The following is a 26,737-nucleotide window of genomic DNA, read 5'->3' as shown; positions in this document are numbered from 1 at the left end:
GTTAGCCGAGTAATGTGTGTTTTTTAATATACTGTCTAGGTTGGTCATAACTTTCCTTCCAAGGAGTAAGCGTCTTTTAATTTCATGGCTGCAATCACCATCTGCAGTGATTCTGGAGCCCCCCAAAATAAAGTCTGCCACTGTTTCCACTGTTTCCCCATCTATTTCCCCTAAAGTGATGGGACCACATGCCATGATCTTAGTTTTCTGAATGTTGAGCTTTAAGCGAACTTTTTCACTCTCCTCTTTCACTTTCATCAAAAGGCTTTTTAGTTCTTCTTCACATAGTGGTTTATTAAATAATACAAAAAGGAATATTTTTAATATGTTTAACTGAATCAGTGTGCTGTGCAGCAGAAATTAACATTATAAATCAACTGTACTTCAAAAAAATAAATGTAAAAGAATACACTGTAAAATCAGTGTTAGTTACTTTCTGCCACTGTACTGTAAATTAATTACTCTTCAGTGTTTGCCTAATCCAAGTCTTTGCCTGGAGCAACTTTCTCATAGGATCCACACATGTGAGGACCATGAAGTATAACTGGAGAACTACTGAGCTGTTGGTACCTGAATAAATAAGTGGAACCAGTTATTTCACATCAGAGGGGCTACAGTTACTTTCAAAATGTACTAGTGACTTCAGACAAATAACCAAAAGCTGACTTATTTTGTATGCAAATTACCCAATTATGGCCCCTCCAGGAGATCAATTCTGAAAAGATAATATTGCTGTATTTTTTTTAATTAGTTTATCTATTTTTTAACTTTACAATATTGTATTTGTTTTGCCATACGTTGACATGAATCCACCATTGGTGTACATGTGTTCCCCTTCCAGAACCCACCTCCCACCTCCCTCCTCAGCCCATCCCTCTGGGTCATCCCAGTGCACCAGCTCTGAGCACCCTGTATCATGCATCGAACCTGGGCTGGCGATTCGTTTCACATATGATAATTTACATGCTTCAGTGCCATTCTCCCATATCATCCCACCCTAGCCCTCTCCCACAGAGTCCATAATACTGTTCTATATATCTGCGTCTCTTTTGCTGTCTCGCATACAGGGTTATGAAAAGATAATATTGCTTTAGACTGACTGAGCGACTGAACTGAACTGAACTGAAAGCAACTCCACCCTAGGACAGAAGTTGGCAAGTGAAGGACAGATGAAATTTCAGTTGGTCTGCCTTCATCCTAGGTTTCTTTGAGCACAGCTTGCTCAACCGGTTCATTTTTTACCAGAGTTACATCCTGTAAAGATCACACCCAAAGTATAAATTCAAATATTCCTTGAGGCTTAGGTGTCTCTATCTGATTTTCAGGCCACAGATGACTATTTCCTTTTAAGCAACAAACCAATGAATTAGACTCCTAGGGAGGCATACATTCAGGAACAAAAAATATAATATTTATTATTTTTTTCCAAGGTATAAAAGTTATAGATGCAAAATGGAACATTGAGATGGTACAGAAAAGTATAAAAAAAATGAAAGCTTTTCATTCCTAAGAAGTGTATATATATATATACATACACACATATATATATACACACACATATATATATAGCTATATGTGTGTGTGTGTATATATATACACACATTTTTGCTTTAATTGGATCTTAGTTCCATAATCCAGGTTTATAGAAGAACATCTCTGAGCAGGTTTCCATTTATGAATCAGGATTATATGGTTGTTCCTTGCTTTTCCTGGCCTTGTTGACCTTGAAGAAGCAAAAGATAAACAATGAGATGAACTTGATTATACATTTCTCTCTTCATTCACACTGTCACATACCTTTCCCTCTTCCCACCTAAGAGGCTCTTCTTCAACTCTCACATAGCTTATTTAGTGAATTCCTATCTTTTGAGCCACCACCCCCAGTTCTTTGTTGGGACCCTCAAATGAGATATGCATTCACACCCAGCATGAATGCATGTGGACAGGCAGGAGTTGTTGGAGGACAAGAGAGAGGAAGGAGCAATTATACTCAAGGCCACGAGTTGAAGGGAAAGTTCTTACTGGGAGGAAAGGTAGAAGGAAGGGGCAAAAGATATTCCTGGTGCCATTCTGTGAAGGAAGGATTGGGATAGCTCATTGAGAGCCCGAGAACTGGCAAGACTAAAGAGCATGTGCATTTCTGAGTGCCTGGATATGTCAGCCTTTGTATCTGATCTGTTTGCATTCCAATACAGGCACAGCTCAGAGATATTACGGGTTCAGTTCCAGACCACTGTGATAAGGAGAATATTGCAATAAAATGACACATAATTTTTTTGCTTTCCTAGTACATATAAAAGTTATGCTTATACAATACTATACTGCAGTCTATTAACTATGCAAGAGCATCAATGTACATAACTGAATCAAAAAATACTTTATTACTAAAAAACATTAACCATCATCTGAATCTTCAGTGAAATCTTTTTTTTTCTGGAGGAGGATTTTGCCTTGATATTGATGGCTGCCGACTGATGAAGGTGATATTTGCTGAACCTTGGGTTAGTGGTGGCAATTTCTTAAATAAGACAATGATGAATTTTGTTGGAGTGATTGACTTTTCCTTTCGTGAAAAATCTCTCTGTAGTATGCAATGCGATTTGATAGTGTAGAGGAAATTTATCATCCCCAAAAGATGTCTTTCAGGCATGAGGATTAACTTACACTGATTATTTATAAGAAACAGAAGTCTCTGGAAATCTTTCTTTTCACATCCCTTTTAGTACCTAAAAGACGCTTGCTCCTGGGAAGAAAAGTTATGACCAACTAGACAGCATATTAAAAAGCAGAGACATTACTTTGCCAACAAAATTCCGTCTAGTGAAAGCTGTGGTTTTTCCAGTAGTCATGTATGGATGTGAGTGGAAGTTGGACTATAAAGAGAGCTGAGTGCCAAAGAATCGATGTTTTTGAACTGTGGTGTTGAGAAGACTGTTGAGAGTCCCTTGGACTGCAAGGAGATCCAACCACTCCATCCTAAAGGAAATCAGTCCTGAATATTCATTGGAAGGACTGATTTTGAAGCTGAAACTCCAATACTTTGGCCACTTGATACGAAGAACTGATTCATTTGGAAAGACCCTGATGCTGGGAAAGATTGAAGGCAGGAGGAGAAGGGGATGGCAGAGGATGATATGGTTGGATGGCATCACCGACTCAATGGACATGAGTTTTAGTAAACTCTGGGAATTGGCGATGGACAGGGAGGTCTGGCGTGCTGCAGTCCATGGGGTCGCAAAGAGTCAGACGTGACTGAGTGACTGAACTGAACTGAAATTGGCTACCTAAAGAATTTAGATAAAGAGGCTATTCCCAGAATAAAGGTCTCATAAGAGGTATCTGCAAAGAATATGGGCTAAGTGTGGTAGAGGAAACTTTGCAGGGTCCATAGAGTAGAGTCCACTCTCTGTCCCATCTTCTTTGGATGTCCAGCAAACATTTGTTTACTGAAACATTTGTTTTTCCTTCTCCATGTGAATTGTCTTTCTCCCCAGTAGAGGTCTCAAATAACTACCCCTGACATTCTCTTTTATCATTAACTGCTGTGGTATTTAACTGAAGATGGGATTTAAGTTGAGGGTTTCAGCCATTTTAGTGAGCTATTCATTTTTTCTAGGTCTCTCATGAATCAGTCAGTTCAGTTGCTCAGTTGTGTCTGACTCTCTATGAACCCAAGGACTGCAACACCAGGCTTCCCTGTCCATCACCAACTCCTGGAGATTGTTCAAACTCATGTCCATCATGTCGGTGATGCCATTCAACCCTCTCATCCTCTGTCATCCCCTTCTCCTCCTGTCTCCAATCTTTCCCAGCATCAGGGTCTTTTCTAATGAGTCAGTTTTTCGCATCAGGTGGCCAAAGTATTGGAGCTTCAGCTTCAGCATCAGTCCTTCCAATTCAGGACTGATTTCCTTTAGGATTATCTTGTTTGATCTCCTTACTGTCCAAGGGACTCTCAAGAGTCTTCTCCAAACCACAGTTCAAAGACATCAATTCTTCGGCACTCAACTTTCTTTATGGTCTAACTCTCCAACTCTCACATCCATACTTGATTACTAGAAAAACCATAGCTTTGACTATACAGACCTTTGTTGGCAAAGCAATGTCTCTGTTTTTTAATATGCTGTCTAGGTTTGTCATAACTTTTCTTCCAAGGAGCAAGCAAGTATGACACATATCCTCTCCATGTACACATGTTATTAAACTTGTGTTTGCATTTCTCTTGTTAATCTATATCATTTTAATTCTTAGACCAGTCTAAAGAACTTAGAAGAGTAGAAGAAATTTTCTTTCCTCACCAACAATAGCCATAGTATAACTTTTTTTCAAAATTAGAGTCAAACTTCTCAAACCGTGCCACTGTTTTATCAACTAAGCTTGTATAATATTCTAAATCCTTTGTTGTTTCAACAATATTCACAGCATCATCCTCAGGAGTAGATGACATTTCAAGAAGCTATTTTCTTTGCTCACCCAGAGATGGTTAGATAGCATCACCAAGTCAATGGACATGAATTTGAGGAAACTCTGGAAGGAGAAGGAGGCCTGTTGTGCTGCAGTCCATTGGGTCATAATGAGTCAGGCATGACTTAGTGACTGAACAAGAACAACAAGAAGCAACACCACATCTATTAAAGTTATCATCAAAGTCCAACAATTCAGTAACATCCTCACGCTCCACTTCTAATTCTAGTTCATTTTCTGTATCTACCACATCTGCCATTACTTTCTTCATTGAAGTTATGAACCTTTCAAAATCATCCATCAGGGTTGGAATTAATTTCCTTCAAAAGCATATTCATCTTGGTATTTTGACCTCTTCCCATGAAATATGAATGTTCTTGATGACATCTAGAATGCTGAATCCTCTCCAAAAGGTTTTTATTGACTTTGCCTAGATCCATCAGAAGAGTCATATCCACTGCAGTTATAGCCTGGTGAAATGTATTTCTTAAATCATAATCCATGGGCTGCAGAATGGATGTTATGTTAGAATGATAACAACATTAATTTCTTCATTTATCTCCATAGGAGATCTTGGGTGATCAGGTGCATTGTCAATGAGCAGTAATATTTTAAAAAGGAATCTTTTTTTTTTTCTTTTTCTGAACAGTTGGTCTCAGCGGTGGAGTTAAAATATTCAGTAAAACATGTTGTAAACAGATGTACTGTCATCCAGGCTTTATTGTGCCATTTATAAGAACAAAAGCAGAAAAGATTTAGCATTCTTAAGGGCCCTAAGATTTTCAGAATGGTCAGTGAGCATTGGCTTCAACTTAGTCACCAGCTGCATTAGCCCATAACAGTAGAGTCAGTCTGTTCTTTGAAGCTTTTAAGCCAGGCACTAACTTCTCTTCTCTATCTGTGAAAATCCTAGGTGATATCTTCTTACAATATAAGACTGTTTCATCATCATTGAAAATCTGTTGTTGAGTGTAGCAATCAATATCAATCATCTCTGCTAGGTCTTCTGGATAACTTCCTGAAGCTTCTATATCAGCAACGCTTGCTGCTTCACCTTGTACATTTATGTTAGAAATGGCTTCTCTCCTTAAACCTAATGAATCAATTTCTGCTAGCTTCAAACTTTCCTTCTGCAGATTTCTCATGTCTCTCAGCCTTCACAGTATTTAAGTGTTAGGGCTTTTCCCTGAGAATGATCTATCCAGACCACAAAAATTTTCCATGTCAACAATAAGGTTATTTTGTTGTCTTGTCATTCATATGTTCACTGGCATAACATTTTTAATTTCTTTAAAAAAATTTTGCATTCACAACTTGTCTATTTGTTACAAGAGGCCTAACTTTTGACAACTTTTTTTTTCTTTTCTCACTAAGCTTAATCATTTCTAGTTTTTTTTATTTAATGTGAGAAATGTATAACACTTCCTTTCACTTGAACACTTAGCAGCTTCTATAGAGTTATTAAATGGCCTAATTTCAACATTGTTTTGCCTCAGGGAATTGGGAGACCAACAAGAGGGAGAGAAATGGGGGAATTGTCCATCAGTGGAGCAGTCAGAACACACATAACATTTATCAAAGAAATTCCCCATCTTATACAACCGTGCAGTTCATGGCACTCCAAAATGATTTCAATAGTAACATCAAAGATCACTAACCCCAGATGAAAATGACAAATACAAGAATTCAAGAAAAAGCTTGAAATAGTAGGAGAATTGCCAAATATGACACAGACACTCAAAGTGAAAAATGTTTTGGAAAAATGACTCCAGGAGACTTGTTCTACACAGGATTGCTACAAATCCTTTATTTGTACAATAAACCCAAAAAAAGCAAATATCTATGAAGCACAAGAAAGTGAAGTATAGTAAAGCAAAGTATGCCCATATTAGCCTTTGTTAGTATTCAAAGACTCTATTCCACATGAATGTGTGAGTTTGACAAAAAACATGGAATTTGTCCTGTAGGACCAATCACCTCTGCTGTTGACCAGCATGTGTATCTCACCAAAGGCAGGTAACTTTGTATTCTGAAAGGCTCAGAGGCATCCTTGATCGTTTATTAATAGATCTGAAATGCACAAGTAACTACCCTCTGAGATAAAAGATATTTCCTCCGTTTTATAGATGATAAATCAGAAGTTTCTAGTATTTATTAGTCAACTAGCAAATCGTAGAGCCAGTATTTGAAATAAATTTGCCTTAAAAAGCCAAAATTTTAATAATTAATCTACCTGGTCTGAAAATTCAAACAACTTTATGATATTTAGCTTAGATATAGCTTTTAATAGACTTTCTGAAGTTTCTCTCTTTAATATGATTAAAAATATCCTTAACTGAAAACTATTAGATGTTAATGAAAGAAACTGAAGATGACACAAACAGATGGAAAGATATACCCTGTTCTTGGATTAGGAGAATCAATATTGTTCAAATGACTATACTACCTAAGGCAATGTACAGATTTAAAGCAACCCCTATCAAATTACCAATAGCATTTTTCACAGAACTCCAAAAAGTTTATAATTTTCATAAAACCACAAAAGACCACAAATAGCCAAAATGATCTTGAGAAATAAAATGGGGCTGGACAAATCATGCTCCCTGAATACAGACAACACTGCAAAGCTATAGTCATCAGAATAGTATGATACTGCCACACACACACACACAAAAGACATATAGATCAATGGCACAGGATAGAAAGCCCGGAAAGAAGCCTGCACACTTATGGCCAATTAATTGATGACAAAGGAGGCAAAAATATACAATGGAGAAAAGACAGCCTCTTCAGTAAGTGGTGATGGAAAAACTTGATAGGTATGTCTAAAAGAATAAAATCAGAACATTTTCTAACACTGTTAAAAATTAAACTCAGGTTGGATTAAGGACCTGAATGTAAGTCTGGGGCCCGGATACGCTAAAACTCCTATCAGAAATATAGGCAGAACAATCTTTGAAGTAAGTTGAAGCAATATTTTTTGGATCACTCCCCTAGAGTAATGGAAATAAAAACAAAAATAACCAAATGAGACCTAATTAAACTTAAAAGATTTTTCATAGCAAAGGAAACCATAAATAAAACAAAAAGACAACCCACAGACTGGGAGAAAGTGTTTTCAATGGATGCTAACAACAGGGATTAATTTACAAAATATACAAACAGCTGATACAGCTTAATATCAAAAAACAAACCCAATCAAGACATGGGCAGAGGACATAAATAGACATTTCTCTAAAGAAGACATATAGATGGAGAACAGACTCATGAAAAGATGTTCAATATTGCTTATCATTGGAGAAATGAAAATCAAAAATACAACGACTTGTCACCTCACATTAGTCAGAATGACAATCACTAAAAAGTCTGCAAGCAACAAATGCTGGAGAGGATGTGGAGAAAAAGAAACCCTCTTATACTGTCGGTGTGAACATAAACTGGTGCATCCACTCTGGAGAACTGTATGGAGTTTCCTTAAAAAACTAAAAATAGAGTTTCCATATCATCCTACAATCGCAGTCCTGGGCAAATATCTGGAGAAAACTAATTTGAAGAGATACATGCAGCCCAATGTTCATAGCAGCACTATTTGCAATAGCCAAGACATGAAAGTAACCTATACGCCCATTGACAGATGAATGAATAAAGAAGATGCAGGGGTAACAATGGAATGCTACTCAGCCATAAAAAGAATAAAATAATGCCATTTGCAGTAACATGGATGAATCTAGTGATTGTCATACTGAGTGAAGTAAGTCAGCCAAAGAAGGACAAATATCATATGATATTACTTACATGTGGATTCTAAAACAGAGAAAAAAAAAAAAAAGATTCAAATGAGCTTACCAAACAGGAATAGACTGACAGACACAGAAAAAAAATTTATGGTTACCAAAGGGGATAGTGGTAAGGGGAGGGGAAACAAATTAGGAGTTTGGGATTAACATACACACATTACAATATATAAAATAGGTAAACAGCAAGGACCTACTGTATAGCTCAGAGAATTATACTTAATTTCTTATAATAACCTATAATGGAAAAGAATCTAAAATGAATATATATATATATATGTGTGTGTGTGTATGTGTATGGGTACAATATATAAATGTGTGTGTGTGTGTGTGTGTGTGTGTGTGTGTATAACTGAATCCCTTTGCTGTTCACTTTAAACTAACCTACATTTTAAATTAACTACACTTCAGTACAAAAAATTACATTTAAAAATATCCTTAAAAAAAAAGAATGATGAAAATGAACTTTACACCCACTTAATGACAAGGATTAGTTATTTCACCTGCTGGATTTTCTGTATAATAGCAGCAGTATAGTTTTCTTAAAAACTTCTACTTTGGAACAATGATGACCCATCAGAAGATCTCACCTTGATGAAACTGTGAATTACAGATTTCAGCTGCCTCTTATCCCCATTTTTTGTCAATTCAAAGCAGACGAGTGTAAGTCTGTCACCTTCTTCACAGCTGATACTGGTCAGTCGCTGTCCATAAACCATGACTTCCATCACTCCTGTATCATCTTGTATTTCATAATATATTAATTCATTAAATACCCATTTCTGCAAAAGAAAATTAGCATTCATATTCTGAGAACTGGATCAGAAATTACCATAACTTTGAAAAATGGAGGCTGTTAGTGGAAACTTTTCTCTCAGAACAGTTAATACGACCTGGAGGTCCAGTATTATAGGTATCAAACAGTATAAGATATCTTGTTCAGTTTATCCATCCATTTAAATTCTCTATCTTTTCCCCTTTCCCCTCTTAAAATTGAGGACCTCCAAAAGCTTTTGTTTAAATAGGTCCATATACAAATATTTACCATATTAAAAGTTAAAATTGAAAAAGTATTTAAATACTTATTAATTCACTTTAATAAAAGAAATCTATTATTTGTTAATATAAATAACACTTTTAGTGAAAAACAAGCATATTTTCAAAGAAAGAAATTTAGTGAGATGAGTGACATCATGTTACATTTTTGCAAGTCTCTTGCAATGCCTGCCTTAATAGAAGACAGCTGTATTCTCATATATTCTTCTGCATTCAATTTGTTACAACATGTTGTTTCATGAGAAAATGTAATTTGGCAAGAAAGGAGAATTTTAATAGCCTTTTTCAGACAATTGTAGATATTCTTCTCTGATACTATCTCCATACTTAACAAGTAGTAGTTTTTTAAAGGTTAGTAGCAATATAGAATCTGAAGCCGTATCAATATACTTTTTGCATCTGTTAAATAAAATCCATTAGGCTTTTTGTACTGTGAAGAGATCTTTAACTGTACATGACTCCAGAGCAACATACACTGGTCATTTTGAAAATACTGGCTCATTGAGTTATATAGATTTTCAAAGATTGAACATTTATTATAAAATATTTCAAAATCTCATTCGTTAAGTATCACTACAACTTCACCAAAAACACCTTTAAGAAATGGGAAGCTGTCAATGTCATGGTGGCAAATCCAAATTTCCCGACATACTATTTTCATTCAAAATCTTGAACTTCATCATCAGTTAATTTCCTTTGAAACGCTCACTTCATTCATTTTTGAAAAAAAATATCTGCCAAATACCTAAGTCTGTACAGTTGGCTGTTTATTAGGCAATCTTTCAAAACGTTGCTCCATGAAAAAAATCAGCTAGTTTAGTTAGCAACTCAATTGTACAAGTGGTTTATGCCTATTTCCCTTTCTATCACACAGAATATTTTAAAAATATGTACTCAAGGGTCAACATTTAATACAATAAAACTTTTCATGCTTTAAAATGAATAAATAAATTCTGTATCTTTTCTTCCTTTAGGTGTTTGTGTGCTAGGTCATTCTAGCAAAAGGGATTATTTTCCTAATTTTTCCTGCTTTCATCTAAGAATAGCTGAGATTCCTTAAGGAACTTAAATGTGGTGTGGTCTGATAAGCATCAGAGGCTTTTTTGGATTTCTTGAAGAACAGAGAAGAAAGGCTATTCCTGTCTTATGATGAGTCTAAAAAAGATTGCTACAAATCCTTCTTCAGTTGACTGTTATTTCAATATGTAATTCTTCCCTCTGTCTTCTGTATTTATTCATTCTTCCCTAATCTGCCCAAATCTTGACTCTAGATCATCTCGTTCCATTGTTCTAGTTTCTATGTCACTTACTTTACTCATCACTTCGGCTAATGCTCATGTATACACAGTCTCTATAACAGAGTGCACAAAAAAAAGGGGATAAGTAAAGAGCCACCCTAGAAGATATATATCATGGAATATGAAACATACTTCATGTAAAAGTTAGGTCAGCTAAGTTTATTATTTCTATGAAGTGTTGGGAATGAAATACCTACACTGATTCTAAGAATTCACCTAAATTCTACCGTTTATTGTCCATATTAATAAATTTAAAAATGAAGTGACTTGGTTTCTCACATTTTTTTCAATATCCATATTTTTCATCTTAATTAATGCTAAAGTTTTTGGCTCAACAATTTTTTGATGAAAGAATGTGAAGATGTGAGAACACTTTACAGTTCAGAGGATCAGAATCTTAGCTAATTGTTGATAAGAGCTGATTCTAGGGCAAAGCAGTCTATTGATTTCTCACCTTGTTTGTCACAGTTGAAATCCAAGCTTGAAAGAACAATTCTTTATTCACAAATTAACTTAAACTGTCACTGAAATAGCTGAGATAGAACTCAAAAAAAAAAAAAACAATTATAAGAAGTGCTCTCTCTATGATAACATGTTAATAATATGTTAATAGATAAATATAAATACAAATTCTGCACAGGGTGGCTGTGAATGGATCAGTACAGCTGATAAAATCTATGATTTCTGGTGAATCACTTTCTTAAAAACTTGCATGTTGTTATGGAAGGAAGAATGTTAAGAAATTATCAGCCCTATATTCTGAAGTAAAAGACTGTACCCAACTATCCCTGGTTAGAGGGGCTTTGAGTTCCTGTATTTATGAAGTTAACTATATTCATTTGGCAGTTAAGACTTTTACATTTTGGGATTGCAGAAGAAATATTGCAAAACAATGATGTGGACTTACCTTATGCACCAGAAAAACTCCATTCACAAATGTTCCTGGGTCTTTCAGATAAAGGTGACTGATTTTAGGAGTTGCCTTTGCCTTTTGAATTAGGCTTTTAGAGATCTCCATCTTTCGGTCAGGGTTAACATCAGACACAGATGAGACACTGAACACTTCCAGGAACCCACTGCGGCCAACATAATCTGATATGGCAATGACTCTATTGGGGATGAATTTCTCCTTCAGGGCAACATTATAAATCTTCACTTGGAAGAACTGACTCTCAGTAGCCACTGTGGCATGAAACATCTTCTTTTCTCCTGTGACATCATATGCAAATGGTTCTGTTGCTTTCAGCACCATCACTTCTTTGGGGCCCCTTTGAAAGCCCTCCTCTCTGGAAGCTTCTTTAGGTACAGACTTCAATCTTGGTTTCTACTTAGAAGTACACACCAAAAACAGGCACAGTTAAGAAGAGGAATGCAGTTTCATTCCCTAATGAAAACCATCTACGGCTTAATGTTGAACCTCAATAAAGAACATAATTGCGTAGAGTTTGGGGGAAAAAAAAAAACTAGACAAAGGCCACTGACATGGTATAAATAAACTAACGGAATGAATGGAGATTTAATCGGTGATTTCTTTTTTTTTTCATTGTTTTATGAGTGTGGTAGGAAGAATGTTTTACTTTAAAAAGTGTTAGCTCAAAAGAAAAAGTATTTTTTTCCCAAGAAGAGCTATGTAGAGTACAGAGGCAGTAGACAGTAACAATGCTGCTGTGTAGTGATTCCTAGCAGAGATGGGAATGAAAAAAAGCATCTTAAATTATCCCATTAACTTATTTTAGTGCACAAACTAAGATACAAATAATGATGAAATAGTGATACTGTTCATGCCTTGAGGGGCTCTTGGGCACAAGGCTTTTGTGTCCCCCATTTCTTTGACTATAGGAAACGCCTTCATTCAACTTCCATGACCTTCCCTGAGTTCAAGCAGCTGTTAATTGAGGAAGGAAGTAAATGGGAGACCAAGAAGAAAGAGTCAAGAGTAACCTTGGGGCAAGGTACTATTTCCCCATCAAAGGATACAAACAAAAATATCTTTAATCTATTTTGCAGATACCGAATCCTCCTCCAGATGGGAGAAGTTAATTAATGATTAACAATGATATGCTGCCTACAAGCATGTAGACCTCAGACCAGATGGACTTGAAGGTTGTTGGTGCTGACTCCTACTTAGCTCATCACCAACCCATTAGAAGAATGTCCATGAGCTTATCATGCCTTCTTTTACTATAAAACATGTCAATATCTTCCTCAAGATGAGACATATGGGTTTGAGGGCATTAGCCCACTGTGTCCACCTTTGCCTGGCAAAGTAATAAAGCTAACTTTTTCTACGTCACCCAAAACTCTGTCTCTGAGATTTGGTTCAGCACTGGTGTACAGAGAAGTTGAGTTCTCAGCATCAGTAGCACTGAGAGTAGAGAATGGCTCTAGTTAGAATCCATTGATGTCGTCCCTGTTGATGTTCAGTCACTAAGTCACATTCAACTCTTTGCAAACCGATGGACTGCAGCATGCCAGGCTCCTCTGTCCTTCACTACCTCCTGGAGTTTGCTCAAATTCACATCCATTGAGTTGGTGATGTTATCTAACCATCTCATCCTCAGCCACCACCTTATCCTTTGCCTTCAATCTTTCCCAGTGTCAGGATCTTTTCCAATGAGTCAGCTCTTCTCACTAAGTGGTGAAGATATTGGAACTTCTGCTTCAGCAACAGTCTTTCCAGTGAGTATTCAGGTTTGATTTTCTGTAGGATTGACTGGTTTGATCTTCTTCCTGTCCAAGGGACTCTGAAGATCTCTAGCATCACAATTCAAAAGCATCAATTCTTTGGCACTCAGCCTGCTTTATGATCCAACTCTCATCTCACTACTGGAAAAACGATAGCTTTGATCTTTGGCAGCAAAGTGGTGTCTCTGCTTTTTAATACAGCGTCTGGGTTTCTCATAGCTTTCCTTCCAAGGAGCAAGTTTATTTCATGGTTGCAGTCACCATCCATAGTGATTTTAGGGTCCAAGAAAGTAAAATCTGTCACTGCTTCTATTTTTTCCCCTTCTATTTCCCATGAAGTGATGGGACTGGATGCCATGATCTTAGTTTTTTGAATGTTGAGTTTTAAGCCAGATTTTTCACTCTCCTCTTTCACCTTCATCAAGAGGATCTTTAGTTCCTCTTCAATTTCTGCCATTATAGTGGTATCATCTGCACATCTGAGGTTGTTGATATTGCTCCTTGCAATCTTAATTCCAGCTTGTGCTTCATCCAGCCTGGCATTTAGCATGATGCACTCTGCACAGAAGTTAATAAGCAGGGCAACAGGATACAGTCTTGTTATAGTCTTTTCCCAATTTTGAAACCATTAGTTGTTTCATGTCCAGTTCTATAATAACTGTTGCTTCTTGACCCACATACAGGTTTCTCAGGAGACAGGTAAGGTGGTATGGTATTCCCATCTCTTTAGAATTTTCCACGGTTTGCTGTGATCCACAGTCGAAGTCTTTATCAAGGTCAATGAACCAGAAGTAGCTATTTTTTTTTGGAATTCCCTTGCTTTCTCCATGATACAATGAATGTTGACAATTTGATCTCTGGTTCCTCTGCCTCTTTGAAACCTGGCTTCTACATCTAGAATTTCTCATTTCATGTATGGTTGAAACCTAGCTTGAAGGATTTGGACCATAACTGTGCTAACGTGTGAAGTGACTACAATGGTATGGTAGTTTTAAAATTCTTTAGCATTGCCCTTCTTTGGAATTGGGATGAAAACTGAACTTTTCCAGTCCTGTGGCCACTGCTATGTTTTCCAAATTTGCTAACATATTGAGTGTGGCACTTTAACAGCATCATCTTTTAGGATTTTAAATATCTTAGCTGGAATTCTGTCATCTCCACTAGCTTTGTTTGTAGTATGCTTCCTAAGGCCCAGTTGACTTCATACTTCAGGATGTCTGGCTCTAGGTGAGTGACCACACCATCATGGTTATCTGGGTCATTAAGATCTTTCTCATGTAGTTCTTCTGTGTATTCTTACTACCTCTTCTTAATCTCTTCTGCTTCTGTTAGGTCCTTATCATTCCTGTCCTTTATTGTGCCCATCCTTGCATGAAATATTTCCTTGATATCTTGAATTTTCTTGAGGAGATCTCTAGTCTCTCCCATTCTATTGTTTTCCACTATTTCTTTGCATTGTTCATTTTAAAAGGCCTTCTTATCTCCCCTTGCTATTCCCTAGAACTCTCCAATCAGTTGGGTATATCTTTCCCTTTCTCCCTTGCCCTTCACTTCTCTTCTTTCCTCAGCTATTTGTAAAGCCTCCTCAGACAATCCCTTTGCTTTCTTGCATTTCTTTTTCTTTGGGATGATTTTGGACACTGCCTCCTATACACCCCAGTAGATGTGACAATTTAAAGAACAAAATTAGACAGTCCTTCTTTAGGAAAGCAGTGTTATGTTGAAAAAGTATTAATAAAACAGTCATTGAAAGGTTTTCATGAATTTTCTGAAGGTTGAAATGTCCTGGATAAAGGACATTTTGAAGAGTTACAGAATCAGCCATCCCAAAATATGTTTCCTTGGCACAAGATTATCTTAAACTGATTATTTTTACAAAACAGCATACATAGAGGAAGCTGTAAAACCAGAAAGGAAGATGTCTTTTTGTAAGGGAAATTTGTATTTATAAATCAAATCTCCATTTCTAAGGATGCCTGTCTCTGTGTAGAGAAGGAGGACTCTAAACCTTGGGAGAATATTATCACTAGAGTAGAAACTGACTTAAACCTGCATAACAAACATTACCCTTGTTTACCCTGATTTTCCTGGTAACTTTCCCATAACTGACCTCCCACACTTTTCTTTCTTCTGTCTTTCACTAAAGATGGCATTTTAAGTTGGTGGCTTAGGCCACCTCAGGGAGTTACTCATTTTTCCTGGGTATCTTCTATGTATAGATGAGGTACACCTGTTAGTAAATTTCTGCTTGTTTTTTTTTTTTTTCTTCTTTTTCTTGTTAATTGTTGTTAATGGCAGAAAGTGAAGAGGAACTAAAGAACCTCTTGATGAATATGAAAGAGGAGACTGAAAAAGCCAGCTTAAAACTAAATATTAAAAAAAAACTAAGATCATGGCATCTGGACCCATTGCTTCATGGCAAATAGAAGGGGGAAATGTGGAAGCAGTGACAGATTTCCTCTTCCTGGGTTCTAAAATCACTGCAGTTGGTGACAGCAGCCATGAAATCAGAAGATGATTGCTTCTTGGAAGAAAGCAATGACAAACCTAGATACTGTGTTGAAAAGCAGAGACATCACTCTACTGACAAAGGTCTATACAGTCAAGGTTATGGCCTTCCCAGTGGTCACATATGGTTGTGAGAGCTGGATCATAAAGAAGGTAGAGCGCTGAAGAATTGATGCCTTCAAACTGTGGTGCTGGAGAAGACTCTTGAGAGTCCCTTGGGCAGTAAGGAGATCAAACCAGTCAATCTTAAAGGAAATCATCCCTGAATAGTCACTGGAATGACTGATGCTAAAGCTGGACCTCCAGTATTTTGGTCACCTGATGGAACAAGAGACTGGTTCCAAATAGGAAAAGGAGTACATCAAGGCTGTATATTGCCACCCTGCTTATTTAACTTACATGCAGAGTACATCATGAGAAACGCTGGGCTCGAAGAAACACAAGCTGGAATCAAGATTGCCGGGAGAAATATCAATAACCTCAGATATGCAGATGACACCACCCTTATGGCAGAAAGCAAAGAAGAACTAAAGAGTCTCTTGATGAAAGTGAAAGAGGAGAGTAAAAAAGTTGGCTTAAAGCTCAACATTCAGAAAACTAAGATCATGGCATGTGGTCCCATCTCTTCATGGGAAATAGATGGGGAAACAGTGGAAACAGTGTCAGACTTTATTTTGGGGGGCTCCAAAATCACTGCTGATGGTGAATGCAGCCATGAAATTAAAAGGCGCTTACTCCTTGGAAGGAAGGTTATGACCAACATATATAGCATATTTAAAAGCAGAGACATTACTTTGCCAACAAAGGTCCATCTAGTCAAGGCTATGGTTTTTCTAGTAGTCACGTATGGATGTGAGAGTTGGATGGTGAAGAAAGTTGAGCACCGAAGAATTGATGCTTTTGAACTGTGGTGTTGGAGAAGACTCTTGAGAGTCCCTTGGACTTCAAGAAGATCCAACCAGTCCATCCTAGGGGAGATCAGTCCTGGGTGTTCATTGGAAGGACTGATGTTGAAGCTGAAACTCCAATACTTTGGCCACCTCATGCGAAGAGTTGACTCATTGGAAAAGACCCTAATGCTGGGAAGGATTGGGGGCAAGAGGAGAAGGGGACGACAGAGGATGAGATGGTTGGATGGCATCACCAACTCGATGGACATGGGTTTGGGTAAACTCCGGGAGTTGGTGATGGACAGGGAGGTCTGACATGCTGTGATTCACGGGGTTGCAAAGAGTCGGACACGACTGAGCGACTGAACTGAACCTAACTGATGTGACTAGCTAACTCATTGGAAAAGTCCCTGATGCTGGGAAAGATTGAGGGAAGAAGGAGAAGAGGGCATCAGAGGATGAGATGGCTGGACGGCTGGATGTCATCACTGATGCAATGGACAAAAACTTGGGCAGACTCCGGGAGGTGGCAAGGGACAGGGAGGCCTGATGTGCTGCAATCCATGTGGTCACAAAGAGTCAGACACGACTGGGCAACTGAACAACAACAACCATCTTTGTTTTAAAAAAAGGGATCTCAGTTAAGAGCTCAGAAGGGCAGAGGGGAAATTGTTTTTCCTCCTCTACACACTCCTGATAGAATAATGGCAGGAACCTGAGAAGAAGAGTGCCAGAGGAGAAGTGAGGTGCCAAGGGGCTTTTCTATGACCTCCTGTCTACCCAATGGTTGCACCATTTCTGAGTTGTAGGAGAATTGGAAGTTTGAATTGGAAGGGAGGCCACTGATCTATAAGAGGAAGTATGAAGGCAAAGGTGGGCTATGAGAGCCCTAGGGACCAGTTCATGGAGATAGGACAGCTGCCTCCACCGACCAGCAGTGCTCCTTGTGGTCTGACCTGTACAATCATACAAGCCATGACCTGTGGGTCACGGGGCTCAACTCTGATAAGCTTTTCATCACTGTGGCCAATTCTCCCCATATCCAAATGCTCATTCCCAGGACGAGTTAATCAGTAACAACAAATTTACCAGTAATATGAGAAGCATCTTGAGAAGAAGTACACAGGACTTAAGAAAAAAATTATGTTCTATACACAGGGTCATGAAAGTAGACCTGATTGACACAGGTTCTTATTATGTTCATTGTATGTATGTGGAATACTGCAGTAGCCTAAAGTCAAATAACAAAGAATTATTGTTTAATTTATAAAATAATCATGCAATTATTCTTTTATGTTAAAATAATAATTTAAATCTACATTTCTTGAATAGTATTTCAAGATGAAAGAAAAAGACTGAATTATAGAAAAATATATGTAATGTGATCAACCTGAAACAAACTAATATTCTTTGTATATACATAACAAAAGGTACAATCAGAAAGTCTATTTACCAAAAGAGAGCATTTTATAGATGGGAGATTTCAGACAGTTAACACTAATTATCTTTGTCTATATATCTGCATTTCCTAAATTCTGCATCCTAATATGGATGATATTATTTCCAAAAGAAAAAAGAAAAAGATGATAGTGCTGTGTTTCTATATTTCTCTACCCTATTGCACCCTAAGTTCTCTCTTTCATAGTGAGAAAACTATAAGGAAACTTTCTCTCTTTCATAGTATTGAAGGAAACACAAAAATAAAATTAAACAAATTACTAATTATACCTACTACTGAAGAGGAATGATTTAGGTGCATACTAGGCCACAGATTATCCTAAAGCAAAGGACAGTGTAGTAAGAGTCAGAGTTTGAATGCCAGTAGGATCTCAAAGTACGCACTCAGTAACAACATGTGTGACCTAATTAATAAAGAATTGGATACTGTAAGAGATTAGTGAGAAGTTCTTTTATGGTTCTGTTGCTCCCTGTCATTATATTGTGGGAAGAGGGAAATACTGAAAATGAGAATCTGGTACCTTAGTTGAGGAACTGCTGGATGTGGTTGGTGGCAGCTTCTGAGGAGTCTGGAGGCAATTCTCAGTTGGGATTATGCTGCATGTTGGACTTTCCAGAAGCTGACTCTGCTCCGGGGATAGTTTCATCCTGGGGTCAGCAGTTCTAGTGGTTATGTCTTCAATTCTTCCAATTGAAAAATATGCGTTTTCTTCTTTCTGGTTAGTGATTTTCAATATCATATGAACAATAACATTTCTCTCTTACCCTCTGTCTTTCTCTGTATCTGTCTTTTTCTCTCACAGACACACCACAGTTCCCACACTCTGCCAATTTTCTCTGGAATAACAAATTTCTCTGGAATAAGAGCACATCTCTGACATTCCCAATACCTCCCCAGCTTGGACCCCCACTAGGATGGCAAACTTCTCTCTGCAGATGTTAAACTCAGGTAATTACAATGTCATTGGTCTGTTCTGGAATTCTGGCTCTACCTCTGCTGCAACTTCACTAAGACAACACTTGGAGTAATATAATAGTAGAAAATTCTATCAGGTTATAATGGTCTCAGTACAACATAGGCTGCATTCATGAACGTTTTGACTCATTAAGTCTTTCATTACCTCATGTATTTACCAAATAAGCAAAATGGTTTCTATCCTCCACTCTTCAAATCTAGGAAACCCAGGCCTCCATTCATTTGAATGCTTTGTTTGTCAACATACAGGAGATATTCCCTCAAATTCATAAATCCTTAGGCAGGATTCTGTTGTCTACATAGTCTCTATCAGGCAACCAAATCTTTCATCGCTATGAATGATGCACAAATCCATTTGCAATTTCACCCAGAGTACAGACCCATATATATACAATTTTAGTACTTGAATTTTTACAATTGTTTAAGTCAGGGTAGGAAGTGTCTATGAAATAATTTATCTTGACTATCTCTGGTTTTACCCATGAAAGACTATTTCTAACATTCTACACTATAGAGGGCTTCACCAGTGCCTCAGCGGTAAAGAATCTGCCTGAAATGCAGGAGTTGCAGGAGATGCAGGTTCTATCCCTGGGTCAGGAAGATCCCCTGGAGGAGAGCATAGCAGCCCACTCCAGTATTCTTGCCTGGAGAATCCCATGGACAGAGAACCTGGCAGGATACAGTCCATAGGGTCACAAAGCATTGGACATGACTGAAGCGACTTAACACACACAGTATAGAATTGCCACAGTTCTTAACACTTTGAGCATTCATTTAACCAATTCATATAGTATCAGTTGTTGATAAAACTTTAGATGAGGGCCCTAATTAAAATGACTGTCTTTCACAGGTAGCTTTTTGATTAGGATACTCCCTCACCTCCCTTGTCACCTCATTTCTCATTAGAAGACTGGAGAGCCTAGGATATGAAAACAAATCTGAGACATAACGTTATCTGATATAAGTTTTTAGAGGTAAATTTCAGATATTGTAGCAGTCTATCCTCTGACTGTGGGAGCAATATATGCCATTAAATGCTCAAGTTTCAGAATTCAATTAGTCTAGATGTCAATCCTGGCTCTAATGTTTATTTTCTGCATGACTTAGGAGAAGATTTTTAACCCCTAAGAAATTCAGTATTTTCATATGTCAAGTGGGATTAACAATAGCATCCTCATGTGGTGTTATGAAGAATAAATGAGATAATGTACACAAAGAATCCACATCTTAAAAGTCTAGCACCATTAAGTGCTCATACATAGAAATATCACTGTATTATTGTTTTACAGTAGACTCAGGGGTTTCTATTTCTGCTCTGATCCACAGATGTTTCATGCTTAATTCTGGTCTTGATGGAAACCCCAGATAGAGGTGGTATTGGAAGCACCTTATTGAAGAAACTTTTCTATTCACCTCTACTACTAATTTAATCACATTGACAAGAGCATCATGATTGGTTTTCACAATCAGTTAAAACAAAAACTTCCATCATAAAAGCAGGATTTAGATCCCTAAAATATATTATTTGGGTGGATAGTATTTAAAAAGAGTAATTGATTTTTTCCCTTGGTTTATTTCCTTCACAACTCCACCTGGTTCTTAAAACATGCCAATATGTGGTATTTGCTTTCAGGGAGACACAGCAGTAGGAAACAAAGAAATATTGGTCTGCTTCTGTCTCTGAATCCCAAACATAGCCTATATCACAGAAAAAATAGTTGGGAGACCCTATGATGAAGGACCAAGGCTTTCCTGCTCTTTCCCAGCAGAATGGCCAGATCCTTTCTGTTCCACGCCTCCTACTGAAGTGGCTGGGCCCCAAAGGAAAAATGACTGCAAGGTGTTTTTAGGTGTATGAGGCCAAGGGGATAGACGGGCCTCTCTGGGATTCCTATGCTCCCAGGAATTTGGGGGGCAACAGAATGATTCATATGAAAGTAGAAATTACTATTTCACAAGTTTAGGCAGATGGGACCTTAGAAAGTGTCAACTCTAAGCCTATATGCATAGAAAAATAGACTTGACTTGTGGTGTACATGCATGTCATTGTCATAGCAGACTGACAGTGGGTCTAAGGTTTCAATGACTAGACCAAGGCTATCTGGACCTAGAGGCAAACAAGCACAGATTACTAGCTCTATCCCATAAACAAAACAAAGAGAGATTATGTGAGGCATTACTAATTATCAGAATTAACAGTAATAAAAACAATAACAAGATAAAACTTGAACAATTTTGTCAAAAGAAATGTCTTCAACTGGTATGCTTGGATTCGTATAGAGGGCTTCAGCCTGGGCTGCTTGGAGCTAGGGAGACAAACTATTTTAATGATTTAAATGCTGCTTTTGCCTATTCCTCTGTCACTTATTTGCTGCAGGAATAGCTGTTGTACCCCAGTGTGATGGCAACCACAAGGGTCATATCAGGACAGAATAAAGGCAGGCGAGGATAGAAGTTGATGCACAGGTGTGTGTGTGCTCACTTTTCCATCCTGATCTGGTCTTATCCTGGGAATAGGGCACTATGAATGAAAAATGCTGCCTGCCATGTCAGTAAACTGAGGATGTTGGGGCCATAAAGCCATCACACTTCAGCTGCCCAAACTGTAACCCGAGGGAACTCAGGATAGAAACAGAATGCCCTCCCTCAAGTAGTCAACTGCTGCAGGCAATCCTGACAGTGCACCCTCAGGAGACTCAGGGGGATGAAGCACAAGATACTGGCCCCAGATAGCTGAACGTTATAGCAAAGGGGTTATTTCAGTGAGCCCAGACCCTTGCATCTTTCTGTACATAAAAATGTGCTAAATTTCTTAACTTGAGATATCAGGTTCTCTTTACAAACAGTAATATTTTGACGTTCTGACTGCCTGGGCTTTGTTACAAGATTCCTGTATAACCTGCCTCGCCTCTTGCTTCTTCGGTGTAGCCCTCTCAGAGCTATCTGAGAAACCGAGTCCCCATCTTAAGTCCTCATATTTGTCTGCTGAATAAAACATAACTCTTAACTTTTAGGTTGTGCATTTTTTCAGTTGACAGGCACCTTATAATTTATATTATAGTCCCATAACAAAGGAAAATGTACATTTATTATAGTTGCAATAAGTGCCAAAAAAGGGAAACTAAAATGACCTTTGAAAGCAAACAAGAGGAATACCTAATATATTCTGAGAGTAGGCAGGTATCAGTGAGGACTTGCCCTAGGAAGAGGTTACAGTTTGCAACTCAAGACAAGTGATTTCAAACATGGAAAGTGTCTATGTCAAAACATCTGACCTAAGAAGGAGTGCCAGACTGTGAAAATAAATGCTGGCATGTGGTCAGTGAGCAAATGGGAAGAGGGCCAAAGGAAAGTGGAATGTATGAAGTAAAGACACACTCATTTTGACTTGTTTGGTCACCTTTCCCTCCTCTTTCTACTCAATACCAGAGAGTAAACCTCTCAAAATTGGAGGTATCATGAACTCACGCTTCGGTAAATAGCCAAATTAACAAGGAGTTAGAATAGAGTGGGATCACAGACTAAACACTGATAAATGAAGGAGTGATTATACTAAATGAATAAATGAGAAATTCAATGATGATAATTCTTGTACTTATGTTGTAAGAAGAACAAGGAATGGGATCAAAAAGCCGGTACCTTGATTGAGAAATTGCACAATGGTGTTGGTAGAACAATTGGAGTGATCTGGCCACTGCTTGCAGTTGGGTACAACCTGGCTGCTGAAGTTCCTGGGAGCTGACTCTGGTTACAAGGTGTCATCTTCCTTTTTAAGTCCTTAGGCATGGTGGCTGTGTCACTTTTTTTCTGGAGAAAAATAGATTTTTTCTTAGTTCTTGAAAATGATTTTCAAAATCACACAGAATACAGCATCTTTTCTCTTTTTAAATGTTGAATCTGAACTTTTCAATTTTTTCTGGATTAATAGCACATATTCAGATACCTGTATTATTTATCCTTTACCTATCTCAACTACGATCACAAATTTCACTCTCTGAATACTAAAAGCTCAGACAAAATTTCATTGGTTTGGGGATGGGATCTGGGTCCTACATATGATGCAAACTGGCCAAAGCAAGTAGATAATCTTCCCTGGGTATAAGAGAAGCAAATCACAGCCCAAAGTTGGCTGCACTTAAGAATGCCTGTTAACTATGACTGTTTCATCAAGAAAAAACACAAGTGGGTTTCTAATATTTATTCTATAGGCTTCTACAAACCTACTGATCTTCTGAGAAAGATTACTGGGAGAATATAGACTGTTATAACTAATAAGAACAATGACAACAACCACAAGAAAACCATAAGTTTAAAGTCCCCTTATCTAGGAGTTCCGTCCTCAAGTGGGATATGTGGGGTGGTGGTGAGGATATAGCCTGAGTTAGAGGGCAGCCTGGGTCTTGGGTAAGAAACTGTGTTGGGGATTATTGTTTAAATCTTGCCCTTGCCTACCCTTGACACTTATCTTGGGCGAATCTTTTCCTGCCCATTCATCTCAGACACATGCTCCATAGTCCCAGGTTTCATGTAACCCAGGGCAAAATAAAAAGCAGGCTGGGATAGAGGATTATGCCTACAGCTTTGGACTCACTTTCCCACCCTTGTCTTATATTCCTTTTTGATAGAGTTCCTATACTCCAAGATCATTGTCTAGAAGAGAAGAAAAACAAATTTATTGCAGTTGAGATACATACTACAAAGGAATAGTAAAGGATTCTGTAACGGCAATAAAAAATGAGACTATCTAGAAGTTTTGGGGAGGGGTTGTCTCAGTGAGGATATGCTGAGGAAGGAATTCAGGCTGGTACCTGATGGTTGAATTAATTTAGCCATTAAAGCAACATGAATCATGAATACAAATCAAGGAATTAGCCTGTGGGCAAATACCTGACATGGGAAGGAGCATAGAATGCTGTGAAATAATCTAGAAGTGAGGTTAAGAGAAAAGGGGTGAAAGGAAACCAAAATGTAGGGGATATACATACCCTTATATTCCTGTCTAATTGTCTGGCCACCTCCATAAGACAGTCACATTTGTAAGGTCAGCAATTACTCATAAATGTAAAAGTTTCCAAAAGTCCAAGAACTTAGAATACACTGAGGCCTCAACATTTTTTTAATTTATTTAATTGGCCTCAGTATTTTATTTGATAAGTTTCTGAGTGATTTGATTGCATAAAGAAGTTTGTATCTACGAAGGGAATCCTGAGAGACTCTTTCGGCATCATGAATATTCTTACAATATGTTGTAGGGAGGGACACGGACTAGGAACAGGAAAATGGTACCTTGGTTGAGGAACTGCTGGACGGCTTTGATGGAGGCATTGGAGGAGTCTGGAGAAGGCCCCCAGTTGACTCCGGGCTCATTACTGACAATCCTGGAAAATGACTCTGCTCTTTGGTTAGCTTCATCCTCTTAGATTCATTAGTTTTCGTGGTTTTCTTTTCCTGAAAGTAGGATTTTCCCCACCTGGTTAGTAGTTTTCAATAAGAAATGAAATACATCCTTACTACTGAGAAAATCAGCATTTTATTACCAGATTCTAGTTATACTCATTCTAGTTAATCTCATTCTCTGTTGCCCACTTTTCCTCCTGTCCTCAATCTTTCCCAGCATCAGGGTCTTTTCCAAAGAGTCAGCTCTTTGCATCAGGTAGCCAAAGTACTGGAGCTTCAGCTTTAGCATCAGTCCTTCCAATTAATTTTCAGGGTTGACTTCATTTAAGATTGACTAGTTTGACCTCTTTGCTGTCCAATGGACGCTCAAAAGTCTTCTCTAGCACTACAATTCCAAAGCATCAGTTCTTCAGCACTCAGACATATTTGGGGTCCAACTCTCACGTCTGTACACGACTACTGGAAAAACCATAGATTTGACTATAAAGACCTTTGTCGGCAAAGTGATATCTTGGCTTTTTAATATGATATCTAGCCTTGTCAGAGTTTTTCTTCCAAGGAGCAAGGATCTTTTAATTTTATGTCTGTGGTCACCATCCACAGTGACTTGGGAGCCCAAGAAAATAAAATCTGTCACTGTTTCCACTTTTTCCCCATCTATTTGCCATGAAGTGATGGAATAGAGTGCCATGATCTTCACTTTCTAAATGGCGAGTTTTAAGCCAGCTTTGTCACTCTCCTCTTTCGCCTTCATCAAGAGGCTCTTTAGTTCCTCTTCACTTTCTGCCATAAGGGTGGTGTCATCTGCATATCTGAGGTTATTTATTTCTCCTGGCAATCTTGATTCCAGCTTGTGCTTCATCCAACCCGGCATTCCACATGATGTATTCTGCATATAAGTTAAATAAGCAGGGTGACAACATACAGCCTTGAGGTTCTCCTTTCCCAAATTGGAACCAGCCCCTTGTTCCGTGTCCAGTTCTAACTATTGCTTCTTTTCCTGCATATAGTTTTCTCAGGAGGTAGGTAATGTGGTCTGGTATTCCCATCTCACTAAGAATATTCCACAGTTTGTTATGATTCACACAGTCAAAGTGGGGGGAGGGTTGGCAGCGACAGGGAGGAATGACATGCATGCACAGCAAGGGCTGTGGGACAAGGGCTTCCCAGGCGGCACAGTGGAAAGAATCTGCCTGCCAATGCAGGAGATGCAGGAGACATGGGTTCAATCCCTGGGTCAAGAAGATACCCTGGAGAAGGAAATGGCAAGTCACTCCAGTATGCTTGCCTGGAGAACCCCATGTGCTGAGAAGCCTAGTGGGCTACCGCCCATAGGGTCACAAAGAGTTGGACAAGACTGAGTGACTGAGCATGCACACAGTCAAAGGCTTTAGCATAGTCAATGAAGCAGAGTTCAAAGTTAAAAGTGTTAATCACTCAGTCATGTCCGACTCTTGTTGACCCCATGGACTGTAGCCCACCAGGCTCCTTTGTCCATGGGATTCTCCAGGCAACAATACAGAAGTGGTTTGCCACTCCCTTCTCCAGAGGATCGTCCCAACCCAGGAATCAAACTCAGGTCTCCTGCATTGCAGGCAGATTCTTCACCATCTGAGATGTTTCTTTTTATTATAATTCTCTTGCTTTTTCTATGATCCAGCAGTATTTGGCAATTTTGCTTTATTAAAGAAACTTTTCTATTCACCTCTACTACTAATTTAATCACATTGACAAGAGCATCATGATTGGTTTTCACAATCAGTTAAAACAAAAGCTTCCATCATAAAAGCAGGATTTAGATCCCTAAAATATACTGTTCGGGTGGATAGTATTTAAAAGAGTAATTGATTTTTTTTCCCTTGGGTTATTTTCTTCACAACTCCACCTGGTTCTTAAAACATGCCAATATGTGGTATTTGCTTTCAGGGAGACACAGCAGTAGGAAACAAAGAAATATTGGTCTGCTTCTGTCTCTGAATCCCAAACATAGCCTATATCACAGAAAAAATAGTTGGGAGACCCTATGATGAAGGACCAAGGCTTTCCTGCTCTTTCCCAGCAGAATGGCCAGATCCTTTCTGTTCCACGCCTCCTACTGAAGTGGCTGGGCCCCAAAGGAAAAATGACTGCAAGGTGTTTTTAGGTGTATGAGGCCAAGGGGATAGACGGGCCTCTCTGGGATTCCTATGCTCCCAGGAATTTGGGGGGCAA

General features: G+C 38.2%; 1 protein-coding gene across 2 annotated transcripts in view; it reads right to left on the bottom strand.

Moving 5' to 3' along the window:
* Positions 1-1,389: 1,389 nt before the first annotated feature.
* Positions 1,390-26,737, bottom strand: part of LOC145505584 (interferon-activable protein 203-like) — a 49,788-nt gene continuing 24,440 nt past the window's right edge. Inside the window, exons 6-11 of one of the 2 annotated variants that reach the window (XM_081488039.1) lie at positions 24,416-24,577; positions 22,769-22,936; positions 18,675-18,869; positions 11,520-11,936; positions 8,849-9,040; positions 1,390-1,723 (exon numbers count right to left, since the gene is read on the bottom strand). In XM_081488039.1, the coding sequence (XP_081344165.1) occupies positions 1,673-1,723; positions 8,849-9,040; positions 11,520-11,936; positions 18,675-18,869; positions 22,769-22,936; positions 24,416-24,577 (1,185 nt within the window). In that variant the 3' untranslated portion in view covers positions 1,390-1,672. The remainder of the gene's footprint in view (positions 1,724-8,848; positions 9,041-11,519; positions 11,937-18,674; positions 18,870-22,768; positions 22,937-24,415; positions 24,578-26,737) is intronic. The other variant, XM_081488040.1, reaches the window with a different exon arrangement.

Source organism: Giraffa tippelskirchi, chromosome 5, assembly GCF_054371585.1.
Source record: "Giraffa tippelskirchi isolate mGirTip1 chromosome 5, T2T-mGirTip1v1.2.pri, whole genome shotgun sequence".
Taxonomy (NCBI): Eukaryota; Metazoa; Chordata; class Mammalia; order Artiodactyla; family Giraffidae; genus Giraffa; species Giraffa tippelskirchi.
The sequence above is the reverse complement of the archived record's forward strand: the minus strand, read 5'-3'. Positions and strand labels throughout refer to the sequence as shown.